This window comes from Acomys minous, assembly GCF_964271855.1.
Source record: "Acomys minous genome assembly, chromosome: 9".
Taxonomy (NCBI): Eukaryota; Metazoa; Chordata; class Mammalia; order Rodentia; family Muridae; genus Acomys; species Acomys minous.
This window is the reverse complement of record NC_140490.1, coordinates 42844404-42867075: the sequence shown is the minus strand read 5'-3', so window position 1 is coordinate 42867075 and position 22672 is coordinate 42844404. Positions and strand designations below refer to the sequence as shown.

The following is a 22672-nucleotide window of genomic DNA, read 5'->3' as shown; positions in this document are numbered from 1 at the left end:
TACCCTAGGCAAGAGTGTCTAAGCATCTTTCCTCACTTGATTTCCCCTTCTTTTTCAAATTCTGGGTACCAGACTCCCCAGCTGCCAAGAGGACAGCCCCACTCACTGCCCACTGGCTTGTTAACACTCCATTCGGATATTTAGGCACTGGTCGCTCCTGTGCTCTGCCTTTGTATACATTCGTTTTGGGATTTGTCTGTGACTGCACCGAGAAATGCCATTCTTTAATCACCTCAGCGGCTGTCAGAAGCACTGTACTTGCAAGGGTGGGCATGGTTATTGCTCAGTCTCTATGGAATCATTAACTGACAAGATTGCATTACACTGGTGCATGTGAAAGGAGACAAAAGTCACACGGTCCTCCTTCCTTCCTTCCTTCCTTCCGGGACTGGGGCATTGCCATGTGATTACCTAATGGGGCAGGATGGTAAGAAGTGAGTAAATTGCTTGTCTTGCAAGTATGAGGACCTGGGTTCATATCCCCAGCTCCCTTTTAAAAGGCGGAGCTGGAAAATGTTGTAGTCTCAGGGCTAGGGAAGCAGAGGTAGGCAGGTCCCGGGGCTACCTTAGCAGACAGTCTAGCCGAGTGAGAGAGCCCTGGTTTAATGAGAGGCCCTGTCTCAAAAAATAAAGCAAGGAAGATACCTGCTGTGAACCTCTGGCCTTCGCCTGTATCATGCTTTATGCCGTACCCCACCCCTCTCCTTCCCTCCCTCCCTCCCTCCCTCCCTCCCCCTCACCAGTATGAAATGATACGGTGTAACCCGTTGTGAGGTCTGGGGATGGGATTCTCAGCACTAGCAGAAGGCAAGGAAAACTCCCCAGCGTGCAGCCCCTTCGTGAAAGCATTCTGTTTTCTCCATCACCCACACCACAGCTTTGGAGGAATGGGACCTTTTTAGGGGATCTGCCTTAGCCCTTTGTCATCTGGCGTCTCTTTAAGTTTTAGGCCCCTGTCGTTTCTCCACTCCGGACATCCAGAGAGTTTGCTTTACAAACGCAGTTGTACAAATGGCAGTTGTTGGCCGTTCTCTATAGCAGTGGGAATCTGAGCATCAACTCTGAGGGCCTCTGCCTGAACTGGAGACAGATACAGAGCTACCAGCTTCGGGATTAGCACTTCTTTCCTGGAGCCCTGGGCCTCCCAGGTAGCTTGCCATGGACTCCTGGACATGTCTGTAGTGGGATGCCTGTTGGTATCTGTAGGAATGCAGGAAGTACTCTGTGGTTAGCCCCTAGCTTAAACCTAACAAGGGCCAAGCCTATGAAGAAGCTTGGCCATGCTCTGGACTGAACCATACAGTGTTCTGAGGGAGGGGTGACACCAGTTGGTACCCCACTGGAGCACTGCTTTAGGTTCCTTCCTGGCTTCACTGGGCATCCTACCTTCCACATGTCGATATGCCCGTCCCTCTTTGGTGAGCACATGCCCTCCTGCCGAGCATACATTTCTAGCCCTCCTCTTTATATATGTGAAACCCAGTCCTCCAATCTGCTCAGAGCTTGCCATGGTGAGGTGCCAGTTGCCATGGTGCCCAACTTCCATCCATAACCAAAGCACTATAGTCACTCGGACACCGTCCTCCCTGTTACTAGGAGAATTGCTGAGGTGCACAGGTGTCAAGGTCACGCAGAGTCAGATGGGACACCAGCAGAGCTTGCTTTTCACTCTCTGCTGCTGCATCCCATCCCTGCCTCCCTCTGGGCTTAGAGGGCGTCGTGCCAAGTGTCCCTCTAGGTCTCCTGTCCTCTGCTGTTTTACAGAACCATGCTTAGAGTGAGATAACTGCTCATCAGATTAGCTGCTCCTGCTTGCAGGAGTCCACCAGGGGCCACTGTGTGGACTATGACACAACCTCAGAGAAGGAGGGTATGATGGGGGTCATTGGACCCTCAAGTGATACTATAGCCACCCCTCCCAGTTGTTTGTACCTAATCTTGCGCTAGTTGCACATGGCTTAGGGTCTCACGGAGGGGCCCTGAGTATGTGAGCTTGGGAAGACTGGAGAATGAGGGTTGTAGGTGTGTAGCCATGGGGAAGCCGTCATCCATGCTGGCTACCGACCTTCTAATGCAGCTGCTACCCATGGACCCCCTCACCATGTTCTGTAACTAAGCCTAAGGAACTCATCGGTCCCCTAGGGTGAGTTGTAGTGGACTCAAACTTCTTTGGGGCCCTTATGAGGAAAGGGGAGGTGATGTTTATGCCTCCCCTGGGGCGGAATTTTCACAACATCCGCTCACTGTTGAGGCTGATCATCAAGTAAAGAAAGGGTTAGATACTTAGTTATTTAATATGTCGGTGAAACCAAAGACACAAAGACAGCCATATCAGATCTGTGTCACAGCAACTAACCTAGTGGTTTCCAGTCCAGGGTACCTTTGCCTCAGGAACAGTGGAGGGCAAAGGTACTGCCAAATAGTATCTACTGGAAGAGAAGTCTCTACTGCCACAAACACACATACTAAAGACAGCCCCTCTGTCAAGACTGCCCAGGCTGAGCAGCTCTGAGATGATGCTGTAAAAGGCTCTGGAGAAACCGAGGGTGGGGTGGGGGTGGGGTGAGGGTGGGGGTTGGCAGTGCAGCTGTCTTCATATGTAAATAGAGGGTGGCTAGGTGTCTTGACCAGATGTGGAAGAGAAACTTTTCATCCTCCAAGGAGCCCAGCGCAGATGCTGGATGGCTGCAGCAATGTTTGTGAGCCCCTGGCCCAGACCAAAGAGATCTAGGCGGCGGCAGCAACCTTGTTGGTGTTGCTTTTTCAAAGGAGCCTGTACAACATCAAGTCACGTGGGGGGAGAATTAGGAAGATGTGAGTGCTCTGGAAATACTGCCAAGTAGGAAGAATGCATCGAACGAATGTCCTCCGTGTGCAAATATTCATATACTTATTTTTATGATCCTCCACTAAACATCAAGAGCTGGCTGCCGCAGTTCCATTCATACCTCCCATAGCCAGCCCTGCTGATGTGTTTAAAGGGATGTCATCTCGTGACAATAGGCTGTGGAGAAAATGGAACTGAGGAGGGGGAGACAAACAGCCAAGGACAAACTCCTAAAATATCACTTCATATTAAAAACCATCCCCTTGGTCTGGGCGGTAGCTCAGTGGGCCAGGAGCTTGTTTTGCAAGCACAGGGGCTTGGGTTCACTCTCCAGCACCCGTGCAAAACAGCTAAGCTTAGTGGCGCATGTGTGCGTGCAGTCCAAGCACCGAAGAGGCAAGGACCGGGAGGAACTTGGGGCTTGCCAACCAGCCAGACTAGTCTATCTGGCAAGCTCTAGGTTTAGTGGGAGACCTGTTTCAAAAAGAATGAGATGGAGAGTGAAAAAACCTGAAGCTGACCTGTGGCCTCCATATGTCTATGTGTGCAAGCATCCACACGAACTTGCACGTGTGCACGCACGATTCCTTACCACTAAGGCCTTGTATGTGTAACTTACATCCTAAAAGGCCCCAAGAAAGTGAGAGATTGACAGTTTTCTGACAGGCTCTCCTTCTGCCTCACTGCTGTAGAGCTACCTGCACAGCTGTGCAGAGGTACTGGCTCATTCTGGATGCAGGTGGGGTAAGGAGGAGGAGGAGGAGAGGTGGGTGGTTTGTCAGGACGGGGGTCGTCTTAAATCTTTCTCGAGCCCACGCTTTTGTAAAGTGGCCCCACACACTTGTTAATGTCAAACTCAGAAAACTTGGCAGCATTGAACTGAGAAGGAAGAACAAGAGCTGTCAATGGTGTGGAGGGTGCTGGAATGATCTTTGGCGGCCGGTCCTCCCCACAGTCAGAGTAGAAGAGCTCAGACATGCCATGCCGGCCACAGTGGCAGGTACAATGAGTTCAGTGGCATCCAGAGGAGCCCATGACTCAGGTAATGTTGACTCTCCAAGAGGCAGGAATTATGGAGCTGCGAAGGCTGTGTGTGGCCAACACTAAGCAAAACACTGGATCTCTTTGTCGTATGTCCTTTAGGACGTTGGTTGGTGTCCTAGTGTCATTTCTGTTGCCATGATACAATATCTTGACAAAAAAAAAAACCTAGTGGAAAAAAAGGTTAATTTGGTATATAATTCCAGGTCACAGCTCACCACTGAGGGGGAAGTGAAGGCAGGAATTTATGGCTTCACATCCAGTCAGGAGCAGAGAGAGAATAATTGCTCTCACCCTTACGTGCTGGCCTGCGTGATGTTCATGCTCAGCTAGCTTCTGTTACTTGGGCAGTTCAGGCCCAGGAGGTGACATGGTGATACATTTGGAGTGAGTCTTCCCATCTTGATTAACTAGACAAACAATCCCCATAGAGATGCCTGAAGGCCAACCTGACCTAAAGGCTTCCTCAACTGAAACTCCCCAGGTTGTGTCAAATTGACAGCTAAAACAAACTAGCACAGTTGTTTTTTGTTTGTTTGCTTTTTGTTTTTTTGATTACTTCACTTACTCATTAGATAGAGTCTCCCTCTGTAGTCCCGACTAGCCTGAAGATCACTATGTAACCCAAGCTGTCCTCCAACTTGCAGCTGCCTCTGCCTTCCGAGTGCTAGAAGCAGAGGTGTGTGTCACCATACATGGCAAGAAACCGAATGTGTGAGTTTGGCATCTTAGGCAGAAGCTAATGATTGCAGAACAGAGCTGAGTCTTGCTTGGCCGGTGGCCAGAAGGCAGGTGGCCATCTTATAAGGCAGCTTGGGTAAGAGGATGATGGGACAGCAGGATGAGGTCCCAGGAGGGCACCAAGGGTGACAGCACTAGAAAGATATACATGTGGGTCAGGGACTTGGTGCTATTCCTGTTCCAAGTTGGAGCCCAGGATACGCCAGGAGCTGCCCCTGTACCAAACTGCCACCACCACGGGCAGCAAGGTGCCCGCTCTCTCCATCCACCACCTGCACTACCTGTGGTGTCAGAAGCCAGCCGGTCAGAGTGAAGTGGGCTGCTGGGCAGGGAGAATGCCAACACCAAGCTTCTTCCTTTGAGAGCGGCTTGCTGCTGGGGAGCAAGGCTGCAATGTACCATGTGAATTTGTGATTCCCAAGGCTGTGGGCCATGGTAGGGACAGGGAGAGGCTAGCCAGAGGGGGCGGAGTTACATCGAGCTCCCGGAACTGGGTCAGCTATAATATACTGCATATTTCAAAATAACTGAAAAGGAAGGATTCTGAAGGTTCTCACTACAAGAGTAAAAAAGGCTATTAAAGTGATGACTGTTTGAGAAACACATTCGATCATCTGCCTCTGTAAACAGATCAAAGGATCAACTTGCCACATTACAAGTCAGTTACAAGTGAAAGATGCACTGGGGAGATGACTCAGCAGGTAAGGGTTCCTGATGCACAAGCATGAGGTCCTGACTTCAAATCCCCGGGACCCATGTAGGAAACCAGGTGTCGTGTAATTTTTGCACACATTTTTAACCCCAGAGCTGTGCGATGGGGAGAGAGGAGGGATCCTGGGGACTTGCTGTCCACCAGCCTACGCAAAAAAACACATGAGCTCCAGGCTCAATGAAAGACAGAGAGACCATGCCTCAAGAGAATATGGTGGAAAGTGATAGAGCAGGATGCCTGCCGTTGTCTTCCGTTCTCTGTGTGTGCACAGCTCAAGTACTGGCATGTACCACACACGTGCGTGTACACAAAGCAGTAAGCAAACGAGCAATAAGTTAACTACTTAGCAAATAGCAAGACCCAAGGAGCACCTAGTGTGTCCCTGGAGGGTTACATAAAACACCCCCTGGCCCCCAGCACACCCAGGCCTGTTCTTCTACAGGGAAGCAGAAAAAAGCACCAGCTGCTGTCCACACTAGCAACAAACTAATGAGTTAAAGAAATGCAGTTAACGTCCAGGCAGCTCATGAAGCATTTGAACGTGGCTGTTTTAGTTGGAGCTTCTAGTGAAGTAGAGCTTAACAAAGACAGTCAAGAGGACACAAGGGCATGTAGGGACAGGAGCAGCCCCGGAGTGGCCGCCCAGCCAGTGTGGTGTTCGGTGGCTGAGGGAGGCCTGAGAGTGGTGGGAGAAGGGACAACATGGCCCCTGGAAAAGAGTGTGAGGGTAAGGACAAGGCAGAGGGGCCCAGTGGCACCGTGGTGATGTCCAGCACGCTAGACTTGAGGCTCCCATCAGGAAGAGCAGGTGGGGCTGGAGGGAGGATCTGGACCACAGGAGAGGGAGAGACAGGGAGCTGCACACGGAGGTGAGGAGTGGGAGATGACAGGTGAAGGGCACAGGCATGAGGCGAGGCAGGGACAGCAGGCAGAGGTCATGGACACGGTGGCTTGGAAACAGTGACTGAGAGACTACAGAACTCTGGAACATTCTACGTTGCTTAGGCTCTTCACCGGGAATCTCAGCACCTGTCTGCACAGGGCGGCATGGACAGCCTGGGAGGAACTAGCACGTTTCACTGGGGTGGCAGGAACTGTAGTGCCTGAGGCCCCTGGGATTATCAAAGGTCCCTAGAGGGTGCAATACAGAAAAGCTGAGGCGTGCCAGCAGTGGGGGGTGGGCTGGGGTGGGGAGCGGTGGGAGGATTTGGCAAAGAGAAGGATGTAACAGGGTGGATGGGCTAAGAAGAGAAAGCTTGGCTGTCACTGTGTCAGGGCTGAGATGAAGTCTTAGAAACTGGTCCGACAAAGGACATTTGATAATAGTCAAGTGTTAGGAAAAGCCCTATGGAACTGTGGGGCTGCCTCAGGGTATAGAGTCAGGACACTGTCACCTGTGCCCACATGGCATCTTTGGCGTGTATGGCCACACAGAGGATGACTTCAGAGACTATAACTCCATGTGACGTGAGTGTGCTGTGTCTATATGTGCTCACGCTGTGCTGTGTATAGGTGTGTATGCTGTGCTAAGTGTGCATTGTGAGGTGAGCTTGTGTATGGTAGGTGCATGAACTGGCTGTGTATGCATATCATGTGTGATAAGTGAGACATGTGCTATATGTTATGTATGTGTGATGTGTGTACCAGAGGTGTGTGATATGTGTTCATGTGGTATGTATCATGTGGTATGTGATGTGTGGTATATATTGTGGTGTGTGTGTGTGTGTGTGTGTGTGTGTGTGTGTGTGTGTGTGTGTGACATGTAGTACATACATGTGGTATGTGTGAGATGTGTGTTTACAGTATGTTGTGGGCAGAGGAGGTAGTTTGAGAACTCTGAGAGGGAAGTGCTCTCTCTGCAGAGGAAAGGAACCCCTTTGTCCATTATTTCCCAGAAGGCTAGCACTTTTTATTTAAACACCCTTTGAACACTCTGCATGGTCCTGTGCATCTTTTTTTCATTGACAAATGGATCTGTCTCTTCTGCTGTGTTCCTCAGAGGCAGTGTCTTCCTATTTCCAGCTCTTCACTCACCTCCAACAACTGACTGCTTATCTGCTATGCAGTGGGGGTGGGGTGGGGGGGCACACCACAAGGCCACCAGAGAGGGGACTCTGGGTAGATGTCACTATAACTCAGGGAGCCATTTGCTACTCTTTCTGCCCCAGGCAGGAGGTGGGAAAGCCTGTGGCAATGAGGCCATGGCTGCACTCTCTGAGGTGTGTCTACAGCGCTTGCCTACACGAAGTAGGTTCCATGGGCTTGGCCTGTAGCTCAGTGGTAGAGTGCTTTCCCAGCATATGTGGAGCCCTTGGCTACACCTCAACATCATATAAACCACATGTGCTAGGTCATGCCTCTGATCTCAGACTGGGAGGTGGAGGCAGGAGGACCAGAACCTGAAGGTCGTCCTGGGCTGCATACTGAGTTCAAGGTCAGCGTGGGCAACGTAAGACCCAAGAGACTGAGAGGGGTTATAGTTTTTCTTAGTGTGGTCCGGGATGCCTGAGGCCACCTAGGGCTTTGAGTTCTTGCTGGTTCTGCCCTGTGTTCCACTGTCCACACTCAGGGTGTGCCCTTGAGCACTGTGTCAAAAGACTACTGTACGCTTCTCTTTTTCTGTGTATCTTCTTAGAATTCCTTTCTTTTTCCACCAGGAAAAAATACTAGTGAATGGGGACCACCTTTGTCAAAGGCCATGGATTTGGTTAATTAACCACAGGGTGTATACTGGGAAACTGGAAATTAGGTAACAGAAAGGACCGTGCACCAAATAGAGCAATGTGTCCAACCCGTTAGAGAGGCTTGTGTCCCTATGGGGAAGCTTCCGGAGGGCTTAGCCGGTGTCCCTTACTGTTTGGGTTCCTCATGGTGCCTCTCTCATCTTTGCTTTCTCCAGGTACTTCTCCACATACCTCTGGGAATTCTGAAGGGGTCTAGACATGGCAGGCAGTGCGGCAGACAGCGCCAACCATCTGCCCTACTTTTTTGGCAACATCACCCGGGAAGAGGCTGAAGACTACCTGGTCCAGGGAGGCATGAGTGATGGGCTCTACCTGCTACGCCAGAGTCGCAATTACTTGGGTGGTTTCGCTTTGTCAGTGGCACATAGCAGGAAGGCACACCACTACACCATCGAAAGGGAACTTAATGGCACCTATGCCATCTCCGGTGGCAGGACCCATGCCAGCCCGGCCGACCTCTGCCATTACCACTCTCAGGAATCTGATGGCCTCGTCTGCCTCCTCAAGAAGCCCTTCAACCGGCCCCCGGGGGTACAGCCCAAGACCGGACCCTTCGAGGATCTGAAGGAAAACCTCATCAGGGAATATGTGAAACAGACCTGGAACCTTCAGGTGAGTCTGGTGGGTACTGCTCCTTGAGACCATGGAGCCCTGTGAACTTATCCAGAATCCTGGGGCAGCAGTGCTGTTTAAGTGGATTTGCTAGCATCTGCTACATTCCAGGCGCCTGCATGGCCACGCCCCTCGCTGCCTTTGTTCCCACTCCATCTGCCCATGTGCTGAAAAGAGAGGCCTTACTAGCCTCCTCCCTTCTCCAGGTGTGAGAAGGTCGTGTTTTCATTTTACTCTGTTGTTGTTGTTGTTAGTGGTGGTGGTGTGGTGTGCTGTGGTGTGTGTGTGTGTGTGTGTGTGTGTGTGTGTGTGTGTGTGTGTCTACAGGTCTTCAGCATGCATATGGAGGTTGCAGGGTCAGTCTCTCTTCCACCATTTGAGTCCCAGGAACCAAACCCAGAAGGTCAGGCTCAGCAGTAAGCACCTTTACTGCTGAGCTCTCACTACCCGCGACCTCACATACATTTTAAGGCTTCTTGCTTCTTAGAAAGTGATTAGGTTTTCACACAGAACCCAGTTTGAGTAGACAGCTGTCTTGGAAGGCTGCATTCTCTGAGCCGGTTGGTATAGGACCTACATATTCAAATTCTTGTCTGGCTTTTCAAGGGTCCATCTCTTCACTCCAAAACATATCCCTTTATCTGTACACTTGAAGACGAAGACTTGCATGAGTATCTTACTGGTTCTCTCATTTTAGTGACTAAATGAGAGAAGGATGGGTGAGTGGAAGGGCAGAGTTTGGTCCTGATTTGCTGCATAGGACCTGGGTCAGATCGGGTGTAACTTCTCCCTCCCCCACCCCCACCCCCACCCCCTCTCTACTGCAGGGCCAGGCTCTGGAGCAAGCCATCATCAGCCAGAAGCCCCAGCTGGAGAAGCTGATCGCCACCACTGCCCATGAGAAGATGCCCTGGTTCCATGGCAACATCTCCAGAGATGAATCAGAGCAGTCAGTGCTCATAGGATCAAAGATCAATGGAAAATTCCTGTGAGTGTCATGCCATCGCCCTACCCCCATTCATAGAACCCAGGTGGCCTCAGGGAGGTGTCACACATCCCCATCTATCAACAGTGGGACTTGGTGTCCCTTGTGACCCAGAACTTGTTTTGTCTAGTCTGACCATGAAGTGTGACATGGTGCCTAAGAAAAACAGTGTTTAGTTTGTTATCCAACTTGGTGGGACCAGAAGTGCTTTGGGCTGGGGATGTTTTCTGATGGGGGATACTTGCACATATGTAATGAGATGTCCTGAGATCTCATCCAAGCCTGCACTAGAAAATCATTTACCTTTCAGAAACACTTTATGCTCATACTCTCTAGATAATTTCTTGTATGTGTAGGTTTTCCTGTTCATGCATGTACATGTGTGTGCAAGTGTGTGCACATGCTTGTGGAGGTCAGAGGAGAACATCAGATGTTTTTGTTTTCCTTCTTTCCTTCCTTCCTTTCTTTCTTTCTCTCTCTCTTTCTTTCTTTCTTTCTTTCTTTCTTTCTTTCTTTCTTTCTTTCTAGACACTGTAGCCCTGGCTGTCCTAGGCTTGCTTTGTAGATCAGGATGGCCTTGAACTCACAGAGATCTGCCTGCTTCTGCCTCCTGAGTGCCGGGATTAAAGGCATGCGCCACCATTCCTGGCTGAGATCAGGTGTCTTAACCGTTGCACCACATTTATCTTAATGTCTCTTTCTTCTTTATTACTGTGTGTGTGCATGCTGGTGGGGGCAGTACATGTGCCACGGTGCATGTGTGGAAGTCAGTGGACAACTGTCATGGAGTGAGTTCTTCCTTCCACCTTTCATTGGTCATCAGGCGTGGGTGGCAACCACCTTTTTACCCAGAGAGGTTAGCTCGCTGGCCTTCCCTTCCACCGTGTATCTTGAGACAAGGTCTCTCACTGAACCTGGAGCTTGCTGATCTTGCTGCCCCCAGGAATCTGCCTGTCTATAGCTCTCCAGTGCTGAGATTATGGGCACTCACTGCCAAACCCAGATTTTTTACATGGGCCATTAGGATGAGCTTAGGGCCCCATGCTTGTGCTACACGCACTTTACCAACTGATTCACTGTCCCAGATCCCTATCATCAAGGCGATTTTCCCCACTATATTTTTAGTGCTTTCAGAATAGGGGTTCTCAACCTGAATTCTGCTTCAAATGACAGATAGGGGGTTAAAGATGCATGCTATCTCACAGCCCAGTATGTGTGATCGGCATGGGTCTGGGTTTTCTCTCTGTGGCTTCTATATGGTTTCTCCATCGTTAGCATCAGGGCATTCTCCTGACCGGGGAATCTAGTGGCTTCTCTCGGTCACTGCCTCGTGGCTGCCTGGCTTCCTAGAGAACCCAGTGAGCTCAGCTTTGTCGGCCTTGTGTTTTCCACTCTCTTCTTTCGTCTGGATGTATGAGCAAGGCATGTAGACTGTGGGAAGTTGGCCAGTGGTACCGCCTGTGCCCCAGCCCTCCCTGTATCTGGATGGGGCAGAGTCTGCCCTACAAGACAAGATGAGCCTCCCAAGTGAGCCCAGGTTGCCCCAGCCCAGCTGCATCTTCCTTTCATTTGTTATGTGAATAACAAGTAGTCACATGTTATGGGAAACTGAGTTAAAAGCTCCAGAGAACTCTTGGAAGCCAGCCCTGGCTGCCAACCCATAGGCCCGTTCTCCCGGGACAGTGAGCCAAAATTGAAGGAGACCCTGGACTTGATTGGATAACCCCAAACTAGCCCTCTTTCAGTTCATTTTGAAAATGTCCCTTACTTTCAATGACCATCCACAGCATAGAATTTTTAAAGCCAAAACTGGATTACATTTACAGCTGACTGTCCTCAGAGGAGCCACCTCACCTAGGAGCACCGAGCCTGCCTGGAACAGCCAGGGGTCTAAGGCAGCTATTGGCTTCTTCCTAGTCCCCTCTCTTATCCGGCAGATTTCTTTTTGTTCATATTTTCCTAAGGAGTAAGTCTCCTGTCACTTGCTATATTCACCGTAAGCCCACCCCTCCCAGTCGAACATAGGTAGAACCTCCATACAGAGGCACAGAGCTCCCAGCGTGCTCATGGCCACTGAGGCTGCCAAAGTCAGTTCTGTAAGGGTCTGTACTCATGCACACAACGTTCGAGCAAGGTGAGGAGACTCTCTCTACACTAATGAAAGGGAACAGCCACCTGCCCCTCACACTGTTTCCTGCCAGCCATCTGCTCTGTGATGGAGCTCAGGGATGGCCGCACTGCCCTAGGGGCTGAGTGCCCCCTGGTGTATACTTCCTACACGTGGGATGCCACTGTGACAGGTGAGACCACCATCACCGCATCCTGCACCCCCACTTCCCTTTACACCAAGGAATTCATGAGTGAACAAAATCTTCAGGCCTTCAGCTGGAGTCTGCAGGAGCTGCTGACAGAACTGCACAAAATATAGGAGTCCCCAGGGCAGCTGTTGCGGCAGCAGGCTACCATTGTGTTCCCTAGAGCCATCAATTTCATATTTGTCGAGTCATCAAGGCAGGAAGTCACTAAACTGCTGTTTGAGCCACAGTTCCTATTTTCTGACCTTGGACATAAGTTGTGCAAAACCAAAAAAAAAAAAAAAAAAGCACGGAAACGGTTGTTCATTCAACAAGAGAGTCACGTGTCTAACTAGATCTGCTGTAGCAGGCAGCGTGGTGGGAGCTGGGGTTCTGTGACCATGCACACAGGGCTCCCCTCCCCTCCTCATTGTGTTGGGGATGATGTCATTCCGGTCCACATGCTACAGAGCCTGTGACATGAAAACATGCCGCTCCCTGCCATGGTGTCTCATAAAGTATGTGTCTGCGTATATGCATATTCATGAGTGTGTTTGCATATGTATATGCTAGGGAGGGGCTCAGAAGTCAACACTCAAAATCTATTGCTCTTCACCTTGTGTTTTGAGATGGGGTCTCTCACTGAATCTGGAGCCCACTGATTCTGCTAGGTTGGCTGGCGAGCAAGCCCAGAGCATCCCCGTTTCTGACTCCTCAGTCCCGGGACTGCAAGTACACACCATTCCAACTGGTTCTTTGATGTGGGCTTCTGGGGATTGAACTAATGGCGTCATGCCTGTATACTACACACTTTACGGGAACCATCTCTCTAGCCCTGTTGTCTACTAGTATAATGACATGTTCTACCCCGTGCTATGGCTGCTGTTCGGTTGCATGTTTACTCATCATTTTCACTCACTCTGGGTGCCTTGGGAACAGGGACTGGGCTCTTGTCACGAACTGCTGTAATCTGAGCCTGGACAACAGTACCTCAGTGCAAGGAACTCTCAGGGAGAAGGAAGAGGAGGTTTGCTGAGAAAGGGAGTATCCCAGCAGAAGGAGTAACTGTGCAGAGCCCTAGGGACCTAGTGTGGCCAGAACATGTTGCCTGTGACCAGCCGTGGGAAGGGAGGTGGCCAGACCAGATAAGAAGCTCCTGTGATATCACTGACCATGTGACATTTTGAGAGCGAGAAAGGACTATTCCCCGGTCAGGAGGAGGGAACGTGGGAAGGGAAGCAGCAGGGAGAGGGGAGGCAGGGGAGGCAGGCGAGTAGGAGGAAGGATTGTAGGGCCAACCAGGCTGTCCCAGTTAGAGAGCCTGGAAGATCATTCTGTGGTGCAGTGGTAGTGCTCAGCGGTGATCTCTGTTGGCATCTGGGGTTGAGGTCCTGCCTAGCAGAGGGGACAGTAGAATAGTGGAATTAGGGAAGTGAACTGCGAAGGCCTAGATGATGCCGGCAGGAGAAGTAGGAAGTTCAGCAGGGCACCTACAGTACCAGGGAGAGTGTCCTCCGAGGACAGGCCATTACAGCTGTGGCAAATGGGTGGTTCCGGCATTCTGGTGAATCCCAGGTTGCCATCACTGTGGGAGAGGACGTGAAGCCAAGCGACGGAGGTCCCAGCAAAGCCATACACCATGAATCAAAGAGTGGCCCCAAGTGATGGCACATTGGCTGGGTGGGAAAAGAGATGGTCCCACCATTGTCTCATGATCACTTGCCGGGAGGGGGCACTCTGAGGGCCCCCTGGGAAGGAGAGCTAGACACCCAGCTCTGAGGTGGAACTGTCAAAAGATGTCTTCAGGGAGCGAGAAGAATCCTGTCCGTGGAATGCCTGAGTGACAGACCGACATGAGAATGAGGTGGGGGCGATGCTGAGAGATTTCAGAGGGGAAACCCAGGGGATTTTGAGGCACCCATGTGGACACTGAAGATGAGAGCTGTGCCCTGTGGGCTGAGCTGGCTTGGGAGTTCAAGATCAACCCTGTCACTTGGAGTCAGGATGGCCTTTGGCACTTTGCTGTGGTCTTTACCATTGTACACGATCAAACAGGACCCCTACATGTGTCCCTCTCTCACACAGTTCTTTAGTATTGCGGTTAAATGAAGCCCCAAAGAAGACCTTGCTCCCTGTATTCAGAGCAGAGTGTGCACACAAAGGGATGAAGCCCAGAAGTATCTCTCAGACATACAAGTGCCTTTTTGTGTGTGAATGTGTGTGTGTGCATACACGTGTGCACACAGACCTATGTGTCACTGAGGGATGGGCAAAGTATGCTTGGAGGGTCCCCAGCCCTTGAGCTGTTAGTTCCCTGGGTTTAGTTGGCCACTTGGCAGTTCACATTTCTCGGTTCTCAAATGCTGCCGGTGGTGGTTGTGGTGGTCTGGTGGCCTTGCCTGGGTCTCTGCGGAGGCCTGATGCCTTGGCTGCTTGAAGAGCGGCCATCATTTGAGGTTTTCATAGGTCTGTTACCATATTTGGGGAGATTCTCCTACAGCCAATCCAAGTGCTGCAGTATTTGTCTGGTGAGGTAGAGTGACCCTTCAACTATATGAGAAGGCCTAAGAAACCTAGAGGGGCTAAGGAGGAGCTTCGTGATGGAGCATTCGCCCAGTGGTACAGAGCCCTCAGAGCCCTGTCTCCTTGACAAGCTACTAGAAAGTGAACTACCCGAGTGGACTACCAAGCTTGCAAGGCAAAACTTAACCGCGTGTTAAAAAGGAAAATAGATGCTGGGCAGATGGCTCAGTGGCTATGAGCTCTTGCCGCTCTTCCAGAGGACCAGGATTTGGTCCTTAGTACACACAGCAGCTCATAGCCTCCTGAAACTTCAGCTGTGGGGGATCTGGAGCCCTCCTCTAGCCCCTGAGGCCACTGTCATCCATGTGGCACTCACTCACACATACAGACACGTGTACACGTAAGCGACTATAATAAAAAATAAATCTTTATGAAAAAAAAAAAGATTTTAAGTTGGAGAAAAATGAAATGGGTGAACCTTACATCTGCTTTACTGAGGGAAACTTGAGGGAACAGTGAGCAGCTTAGGTAATGAGACAATTCTCCTGCCACCGTGAGCTCCACAGTGCAGACACACTCCCGAGGCCTCATTTAGTGTCTGAGCCTCTTTTTATTTAGTAATAAGATGAAGGGACTACCATAGTCCCCTTTATCCATGGCTTCATGGTCCAGGTTTCAGTAAGCTGTCGTGAGCTAAGTCTGCAATTGCTAGATGGAAATTTCCAGAAACAATTCATAAGTCGTAACTGTGCTCATTCTGAGAAGCATGACAGCCTCTTGTGTTACCCTGCCCCATCTCATGTGGCACCAGGAGAAAATCCTATGTCCTAGGGTGAGACTCATCCTTTTCCTGCGTGTCCACCCTGTATATGCCACCCACCCCTGAGTAACGGTGCAGCCATCAGTTATTGGTTCCTGCCATGCTGCGGCCCTTGTTTTACTTAGTAATAGCTCTAGAGGAAAGGTGATGCTGCTGCTGAAGGAAGCTACGCTTAGTAGGGTGCTTAGTCCACTTCTCTCCAGTTTCAGACATCTGCTGGCAGTCCTGGGGAGTCCCTGTAGATAAACTGTCCGCTGGTGATGATCTGAGTCACGTGTTCAGGGCTGAGTTGGTGGTTGTAGACCCGCATTTCCTACATCCTTGGGTCTTTCCGATCAACCCTGAAGAGTGTCTACTTCCCCCTTGTCCATACGCTGCCCTTCCCCATGCATAAGCCAGTCCTTCCTTGAGCGGAAACGTGCTGGGCCCCCTCACTGTGACTTCCCCCTGTCCACTGCCTCTTCTGTGTCACACGGGTCCTGTCACTATGTTTCTTCTCACTAACTTTGGCTCAGTCTCTGGCCAAGCTGTTGTTTTACTTACTCATTAATTTTTTAACTTATTTATTTCATGCCTGGAAATTATATTTGAAGTAGAGGTTTTTTTTCTCTCTCAATATTGTTTCTTGGCATTCTTAGGAGTCATTGCTTGGTGATTTTTATGGTTCTAAAATTTATTTCTCTGAATGTTCCTTGCAGAGCTCATTTATAGTCTGAACCATGTGGTTTTAGTACTGAGCATGCCCTGGCATATACTCTTCCATTTCTCCTGTCTCTCTTATTTGATGCCCCTTCTTCTCATAACTCCTGCTTGCTTACACTCAGGGTGATCTTTTTGAGCTCCTGTTTATGAGGAGGCTGTGTGCTCCCTGCTGGGAACGCTTTCCTCCAGGGTTCAAGTGGTTGCTGCTGGCCTGAAAGTCAGTTCCTGCCCACTGCAGTGCTGGCAGAAGTGTTTGACCTCAACTCCTACTGTGTGTGTGTGTGTGTGTGTGTGTGTGTGTGTGTGTGTGTGTGTGTGTGTGTGTGTCTGTCTGTCTGTCTGTCTGTCTGCGCATGCATGCATGCGCATGCATTCAGGTGCACATGAGAGTTCATATAGAGGCCAGAGGTCAAGCTGACATTCACTTCTCAGGAGCCACCCACATCGTCCCTTGAGACATGGTCTCCCGTGCTTGCTCAGCCAGCACTTTACCGACTGACTTCCCCGACCCAAGCCCATGCTTCTGATTTTATTTGCCAAACAGTTCTGCCTCCCCTGGCTTCAGCTCCCTTCGTGTTCTCTACATACACTTCAAAATTACATCGTGGGCATCAAAGAAACCCTTTTTCTTTGTTCATTAATGAATGACACAGTGGCTGTTGTGAGCCTCCTGTGCCACTGTGAATGCCAGGTTCATGACCGTGTTCCCACCCTGCCATGGTAGATCAAAGCAGGTCATTTCATTTGATCTGTGTGGCTTTGCCACCAGGCTCATCAGCAATGGCATCATAGCCAGGCTGAAGGAAAGATTCAAAGACAGGCGTGGACTGAAGTCAGTATTAGGTCACTGATGCTGCTCAGAGGGCCTGGGAAGCTGGAAGAGGAGCCGCAAAAAGACGAGGAGCAGAGGGACAAAGAGAAAGATGCATTTCGTGTGTGTGTGTGAGTAAAGGCCAGCCTCAGGAGGATTTCCTCAGGAGCTTCCACCTAGTTGTTGAGACAGGGTCTCTCACTTGGACCTGGAGCTTGCTAGTTACGCTAGGCTGGCTACCTACCCAGCAAATCCCAGAGATCTGCCTGTCTCTGCCTCCCCAGCTGAGGGATTACAAATACAAACCCTAACACTTGGCTGCTGTTGTTTGCTTTAATAGGGATTGAACTCAGGTCATCGTGGTTGCAAGGCGAGCACGTTACCTACTCTATCACCTCCACAATGCAGGGAAAGACATTTGTGAAAAGTGTTTCAGATGATGCGCGTGTGGGGAACACATGCTTGGCGTGCCCCAGATCTGGTTTGTTTTAGGGACTGATCTTGCTTTCAGGGTCTGCACAGAGGACACCCAGTGTGCCTATGCGTTGCCAGTTCAAGGTGTTGGCAGGCCCAGTGTTTTGTACGAGATGCCACTTTCTCCTCAGTTCCCATCTCCCTCTTTCCTTAGCCCTCCTGGAAAAGCTACTATTCACTTTCAGCTCAGAGAGAGGATCGTTTTCCTCTCTTCCCCTTCCCTCCTCTCTCCCCCTGCCAATTCAGGATCCTTCCTCCCCTCTAGACTCTTGACATCCCACCAGAGATGCCTCTGGACAATAGCCACAGAGGCTGACTAGCCCGTGGGCTGCAGTTTACCTGCTGCTCTGTTCTTTCCATAGCAGATGCAGAGCATCTCCCTAGAGTCAGAGAGAGGCGACCTGTGGTGTCTCATCAACTCCCAGGCCCTGGCCTCACTACCACCCACACCTTCTCTTGCCCTGGAGAGCACACAAGAGTGGAGAAGAAGAGGGTCAAGCCCTTCTGGCAAGAGTAACACCCTCCTTTCTCACCTCTGTGAGGGGCAGATACAAGGTCTGTCTGCTGAACCACAAACTGAGACCTGCCAAGGAGCAACAAGGCCCCTAGTAAGGCAGTTAGCACAACATCCCAGCATAAGTCTCAGGGCATCACCCTAAGACTGGCACTTCATAAGGTAAGAGGAAACTAAAGATCCACTCACTTACTTATTCCAAGGAAATCGCCAGGTGGAAATAGTCGCATGCCAAGCCACGGAGACCGCCAAGTCAACGAGGTGGTGTTCTTGTAAACCTGAGGATGTGAGTGAGTTCAGTCCCCAAAAGCCACATGCACACTTGTCACCCTAGCACTGGGGAAGAGATAGGAGATTCTCAGGAGTGTGCTGACCCAGTTCAGTTAGAGACCTTGTCTCAAAAAGTAAGGTGGAAAGCAATGTCAGCCTCTGACCAGCATGTGCTCACGCACGCACACACACACACACACAGGGGTGGAGGAGTAAACATTAAGTCAAGAGCTTCTATGGCCAGTCTAGGGTTGACAGAACCCAGATCTATCACAAAAATTAACTTCGGTGCTCTCTTCAAAGACCTGGGCCAGTGTGACACCATGACATACACCAGGTCTTTCAGAAACAGGAGGCAGCCAAGATGGAAGGTAGGCAGCAGCTTCCTAAGCGGTTCTCCTGCTCTGAGTTAAGACAATCTCAGCCAGCTCCGTCTGTAGCCTGCAGATACCCCAGAATGGTTGGGCCGTTGGTGTGGCCAGCCCTTCTGGTCTTTGTCACTTAACAGATGCTGAGCCTGTGGGTTTCCCGTCTCTGCCTCCATTTCCTCCCAGCCACCATGTGCACTGCTAGGGCTGTGTGGCCAGGAGGTAACCACCGCTCTTGGCTACTTGTTGCCTGAGGGGAGCTTGGCCTCCAATACTCTCCCTTTGGAGAGTTTTCCAGAAGCAAGAGTCTTAGCAGAAAGACCTGTCCGAAAAGGAGAGGTCATCTCCGTTTGCTCATATTGTTTTTACTGTGAGATACTAAATTCCCCAGAGCTACACAGGCACAGTTTAATGAATAAACATCAAGTAATTACCACCTATATCAAGAAACAAAATACAATCCAAGTTGCAGACACCCCTCCCCCAACCCCCAGCCGCCCATCCTCCCAAGGAAGATGCTTTCTAAGACCTGTGTTCGTGAAGTATTTACACCTCTTTTTCTTTTTTCAGCTTTACCATCAAGATGTGCATCTCTAAATACAATCCTTCACTCTTGCCCTCCTGGGTCATTGTGTATGTGGAGTCAAGATCAAGGTGTATGCTTACGGGGTGTGTGTGTGTGTGTGTGTGTGTGTGTGTGTGTGTGTGTGTGTGTGTGTGTGTGATGGGGTTATGTGCATGTGTACACACAGCTGCACATGTGCACGAGAGGGCATTTGCGTGTGGAGGCCGGGAGCTGATATGGGGTGCCTTCCTCTTATCACTTTCCTTCTAGTGTTGAGTCAGGGCCCCTCACTGAACCTGGAGCTCACTGATTCAAATAGGCTGGCTAGCACACGAACTGCCGGGGTAGTCCTGAACCACCCTTGAAAATGTGAATCTCGGGGATCTGAACTCAGGCCTTTGTGCTTGTGTGGCAAGTGCCTTGCCAGCGGCACCTCTTCCCCAGCCTCTGGGCGGCTTCTGTTTCTGACACTTAGTGGTGCTCTGTGTAGCTGCCACTTATTCACTTTGTTGTTCCAGCTCTTTCTATTGTGTGAATGGATTTGTTGTAGGACTTGCCAGCTTACTCGGTAGCTTGTGAACACTGAGATGGCGTGCCGTTTCTGACAAGCATGGAGAAAGCCAGTCTGTCCCTCCAGCACACCTTCTGAGGGGCTCACAGTGGAAATGTCATGACACCGTGGACCAGCAGAAGTCTAAACAATGTGTAATAGCAAGTGCTGCTGACATGGATGAACACCCTCCTGTGCTACCTACCCGTCCACGGTGTCATGGCATTTCCACTGTGAGTTCAATCTGGATTCCCCAGATTTCTCCTGGGGTCAGGTACACCATGCCTCTGGATATCTGCCAAACTGGGTACCTGTGGTCTGCTGTACTGGGTTCCTTTGTTTAATAGCAGAACGTTGCTATGCTGCCTAGGCTGGCCCTAAATTCCTGACCCCACCAACCCTTCTACCTGGGCATGGTGAGAGGTGACCTCCAACAGGCACAAAGGAGATTGGAGGCTCAAAGTCTCAATGGATATTTTCCGTACCATCAAATAGTTTTCCCCAATACCACAGAGCCTGGGGCTTCCCTTGACTACTTCAACTACAGAAAACCAACCAAGGCCCGAGGCCAGATGGATTAGTCAGTACACATTCAGCATGGATTTAGAAATTGGAATTGAGGCCCCATCTTTATTTCCATGGCTCTGGGATCGCAGGCGTGAAAGACTCTTAGTGAGAAGAGTGGAGTGTAAGTGTGTCTTTCAGTCATCTTTCTCCCCAGACCAGCTCTTAGAGATATGTGTACAAATTCCTCATGTACTGACATCTCCTTGCCTCTTGGTTTGGTTTGCCTTATCCTTGAGGCAGTGTCTCCTGTACCCCAGACTAGCCTCCAGCTCACTGTGTGACCTTGAGCTGCCAGTTCTCCTCTGCCCTCTACTTCCTGTTGGTGGCATGATGGGTGGACGTGTTGTGCCTCTTCCCCCTTCGTTCTTTCTTCTCTCTCATCTCTCTCTCTCTCTCTCTCTCTCTCTCTCTCTCTCTCTCTCTCTCTCTCTCTCTGTGTCTCTCTGTCTCTGTGTCTCTCTCTGTCTCTCTGACTCTCTGTCTCTCTGACTCTGTGTCTCTGTGTGTCTCTCTCTCTGACTCTGTGTCTCTGACTCTGTGTCTCTGTGTCTCTCTCTCTGACTCTGTGTCTCTCTCTGTCTCTCTGACTCTGTGTCTCTCTGACTCTGTGTCTCTCTCTGTCTCTCTGACTCTCTATCTCTCGGAATCTGTATCTCTGTCTCTCTCTGACTCTCTGTCTCTCTGTCTTTGTGTGTCTGTCTCCGTCTCTCTGACTCTCTGTCTCTGTGTCTCTCTCTGTCTCTCTGACTGTCTGTCTCTCTGTGTGTCTCTCTCTGTATCTCTATCTCTGTGTGTGTGTCTTTCTCTGTCTCTCTGTGTGTGTCTCTCTCTGTGTCCCTCACTCTTTCTCCTTCTATCACTATATCCTATGTGTGTTAATGTGCGTGCCTGTGCATGTAAATGCAGGTGCCCGAGGAGGACTTTCAGAATCTTCCTCTATCGCTTTCCATGTATTCCTCTGAAACAGGGTCTCTCACTGACCCTGAACTCACTGCTTCAGCTGGGCTAGTCAGCCTGTGAGCTCCTAGCATCTGCCTATCTCCAACATCCGTCACTGGGCTTAGAGGCACATGTGGCCATGTCCAGCCTGCTTTCACAGCAAGTGTTCTTACCCGCTGAGCCACGTCCCCAGCCCCTCACATATATGCATGTACACACATTATCCTCCCTGCAAGCCGCTGGTGTCTGTAATATAGAGCCGGCACACATTGTGGATGACATCCCTAGTGTCCATATATGGTGTTTTATTGTGTGGTTGGGCATTACCCAGTAACCAACAAAGCTTTAATCAGCCATGACTATCTAAAAGGAGCTGGCACTTCAGGGTGCTGGTGACTCACTGTAGGAGGGAGGGGCTGTTTCCACAGTGGTGAAATTTCAGAATAGGCATCTGCAAGGACCGAGAAGGGTCTTCTACCCTTCACCAGCTGCCCTGAGCGTCAAACAGAAGCCTGGAGGGAGCCCTGCCCACCGTGCCAGCTGAGCACCATTTCAAAAAAGACCTCTCCCCCCACTTGTAAGAGATGAGCACAGCAGGAGAAAGGGAAGTGTGGTCACATCCGGTTCCAAGGCCCAGCTCAGCCTGAACTGTGGCTGTGGCCATGGCCTTGACATCTTGTTCCTGGAGAAAGCAGTACAAATTGCTTCCCCATTTGCAGACCCCCTTCCCCTGTCATCTGGGACCCAACTGAGCTCTTCCCAAGTTGAATACATCGAGGTGTTGCTGAGTACTCTGAGGAGTCATCTTCTGTGTTTTAGCAAATGCAGAGGCCACAGAGACCTCAGGGACTCCCAGACCACACGGATGGGGGCCTAGGGGACTTACTGTTCCCCAGACTTAATGATTAGAAGAGTGTGGGTTGCTGGAAATCAGGGAATGGCTTGGCTGGAAAGAACTGAAATTCTGAAGCAGAAGAGTCACTTCTTTTGTTGCCATGTCAACCTGGATCACACTCTCGCTGAGGCCTAAGCTTTCGAAGTACCTTTTCCTCCTGTCATTATAGGAGGGTGTCAGGCCTGCTTTGCACATGTCTCTGGGTTCAAGGGTGCACCTGTGTGTTTTCACTCGGAATAGGGGGTCTGGAACCCCACTTGTAGTTCATGACAGCAGTGAAAATGGTTTCTTTCCTCAGTTCATCTATAGTGGCATACTGGGCCTCGACCTGTCTCTCTTGGCTAACCCCGTATGTCTACCATTCTCTCTCAGGCAGGGAATGTCACCTACTAATATCAAATGGTGTTTTAAACCTAGCCCTGGCCCTGGGGAAAGATTAAGAAAGAGAAGAAAACCATGGAAGTAGAAGCATTCATAAATCTTTCCTGTGTGCTCCAGAAGACTCTGTTAAAATGACCACTAGATCCCCCCATCTGTACCACACCTGCACCTGTAGTTAAAAAATGGAGATGAGTCTAGCAGCTGCATGGATACCCCAAAGCCTGTGCCTGTTGCCCTGAGCTCTGTCACTGATCTCCAGAGCTCCACAGGCCTGCTTGACCTTGGCCATGTTCCATCTCTAACTCTTGGCATTTCCTTTTTTGCTGGCTCACTGGCT

General features: G+C 50.4%; 1 protein-coding gene across 7 annotated transcripts in view; it reads left to right on the top strand.

Annotated features, from left to right (window-relative positions):
• SYK (spleen associated tyrosine kinase) overlaps positions 1–22672 on the top strand; it is a 64686-nt gene that overhangs the window by 17039 nt on the left and 24975 nt on the right. For 6 of the 7 annotated variants that reach the window (XM_084796934.1, XM_084796930.1, XM_084796931.1 and 3 more), the window contains exons 2-3: positions 8221–8677; positions 9505–9665. In XM_084796934.1, the coding sequence (XP_084653060.1) occupies positions 8264–8677; positions 9505–9665 (575 nt within the window). In that variant the 5' untranslated portion in view covers positions 8221–8263. Of the gene's footprint in view, positions 1–6619; positions 6789–8220; positions 8678–9504; positions 9666–22672 lie in introns of those variants that run through there. The other variant, XM_084796933.1, reaches the window with a different exon arrangement.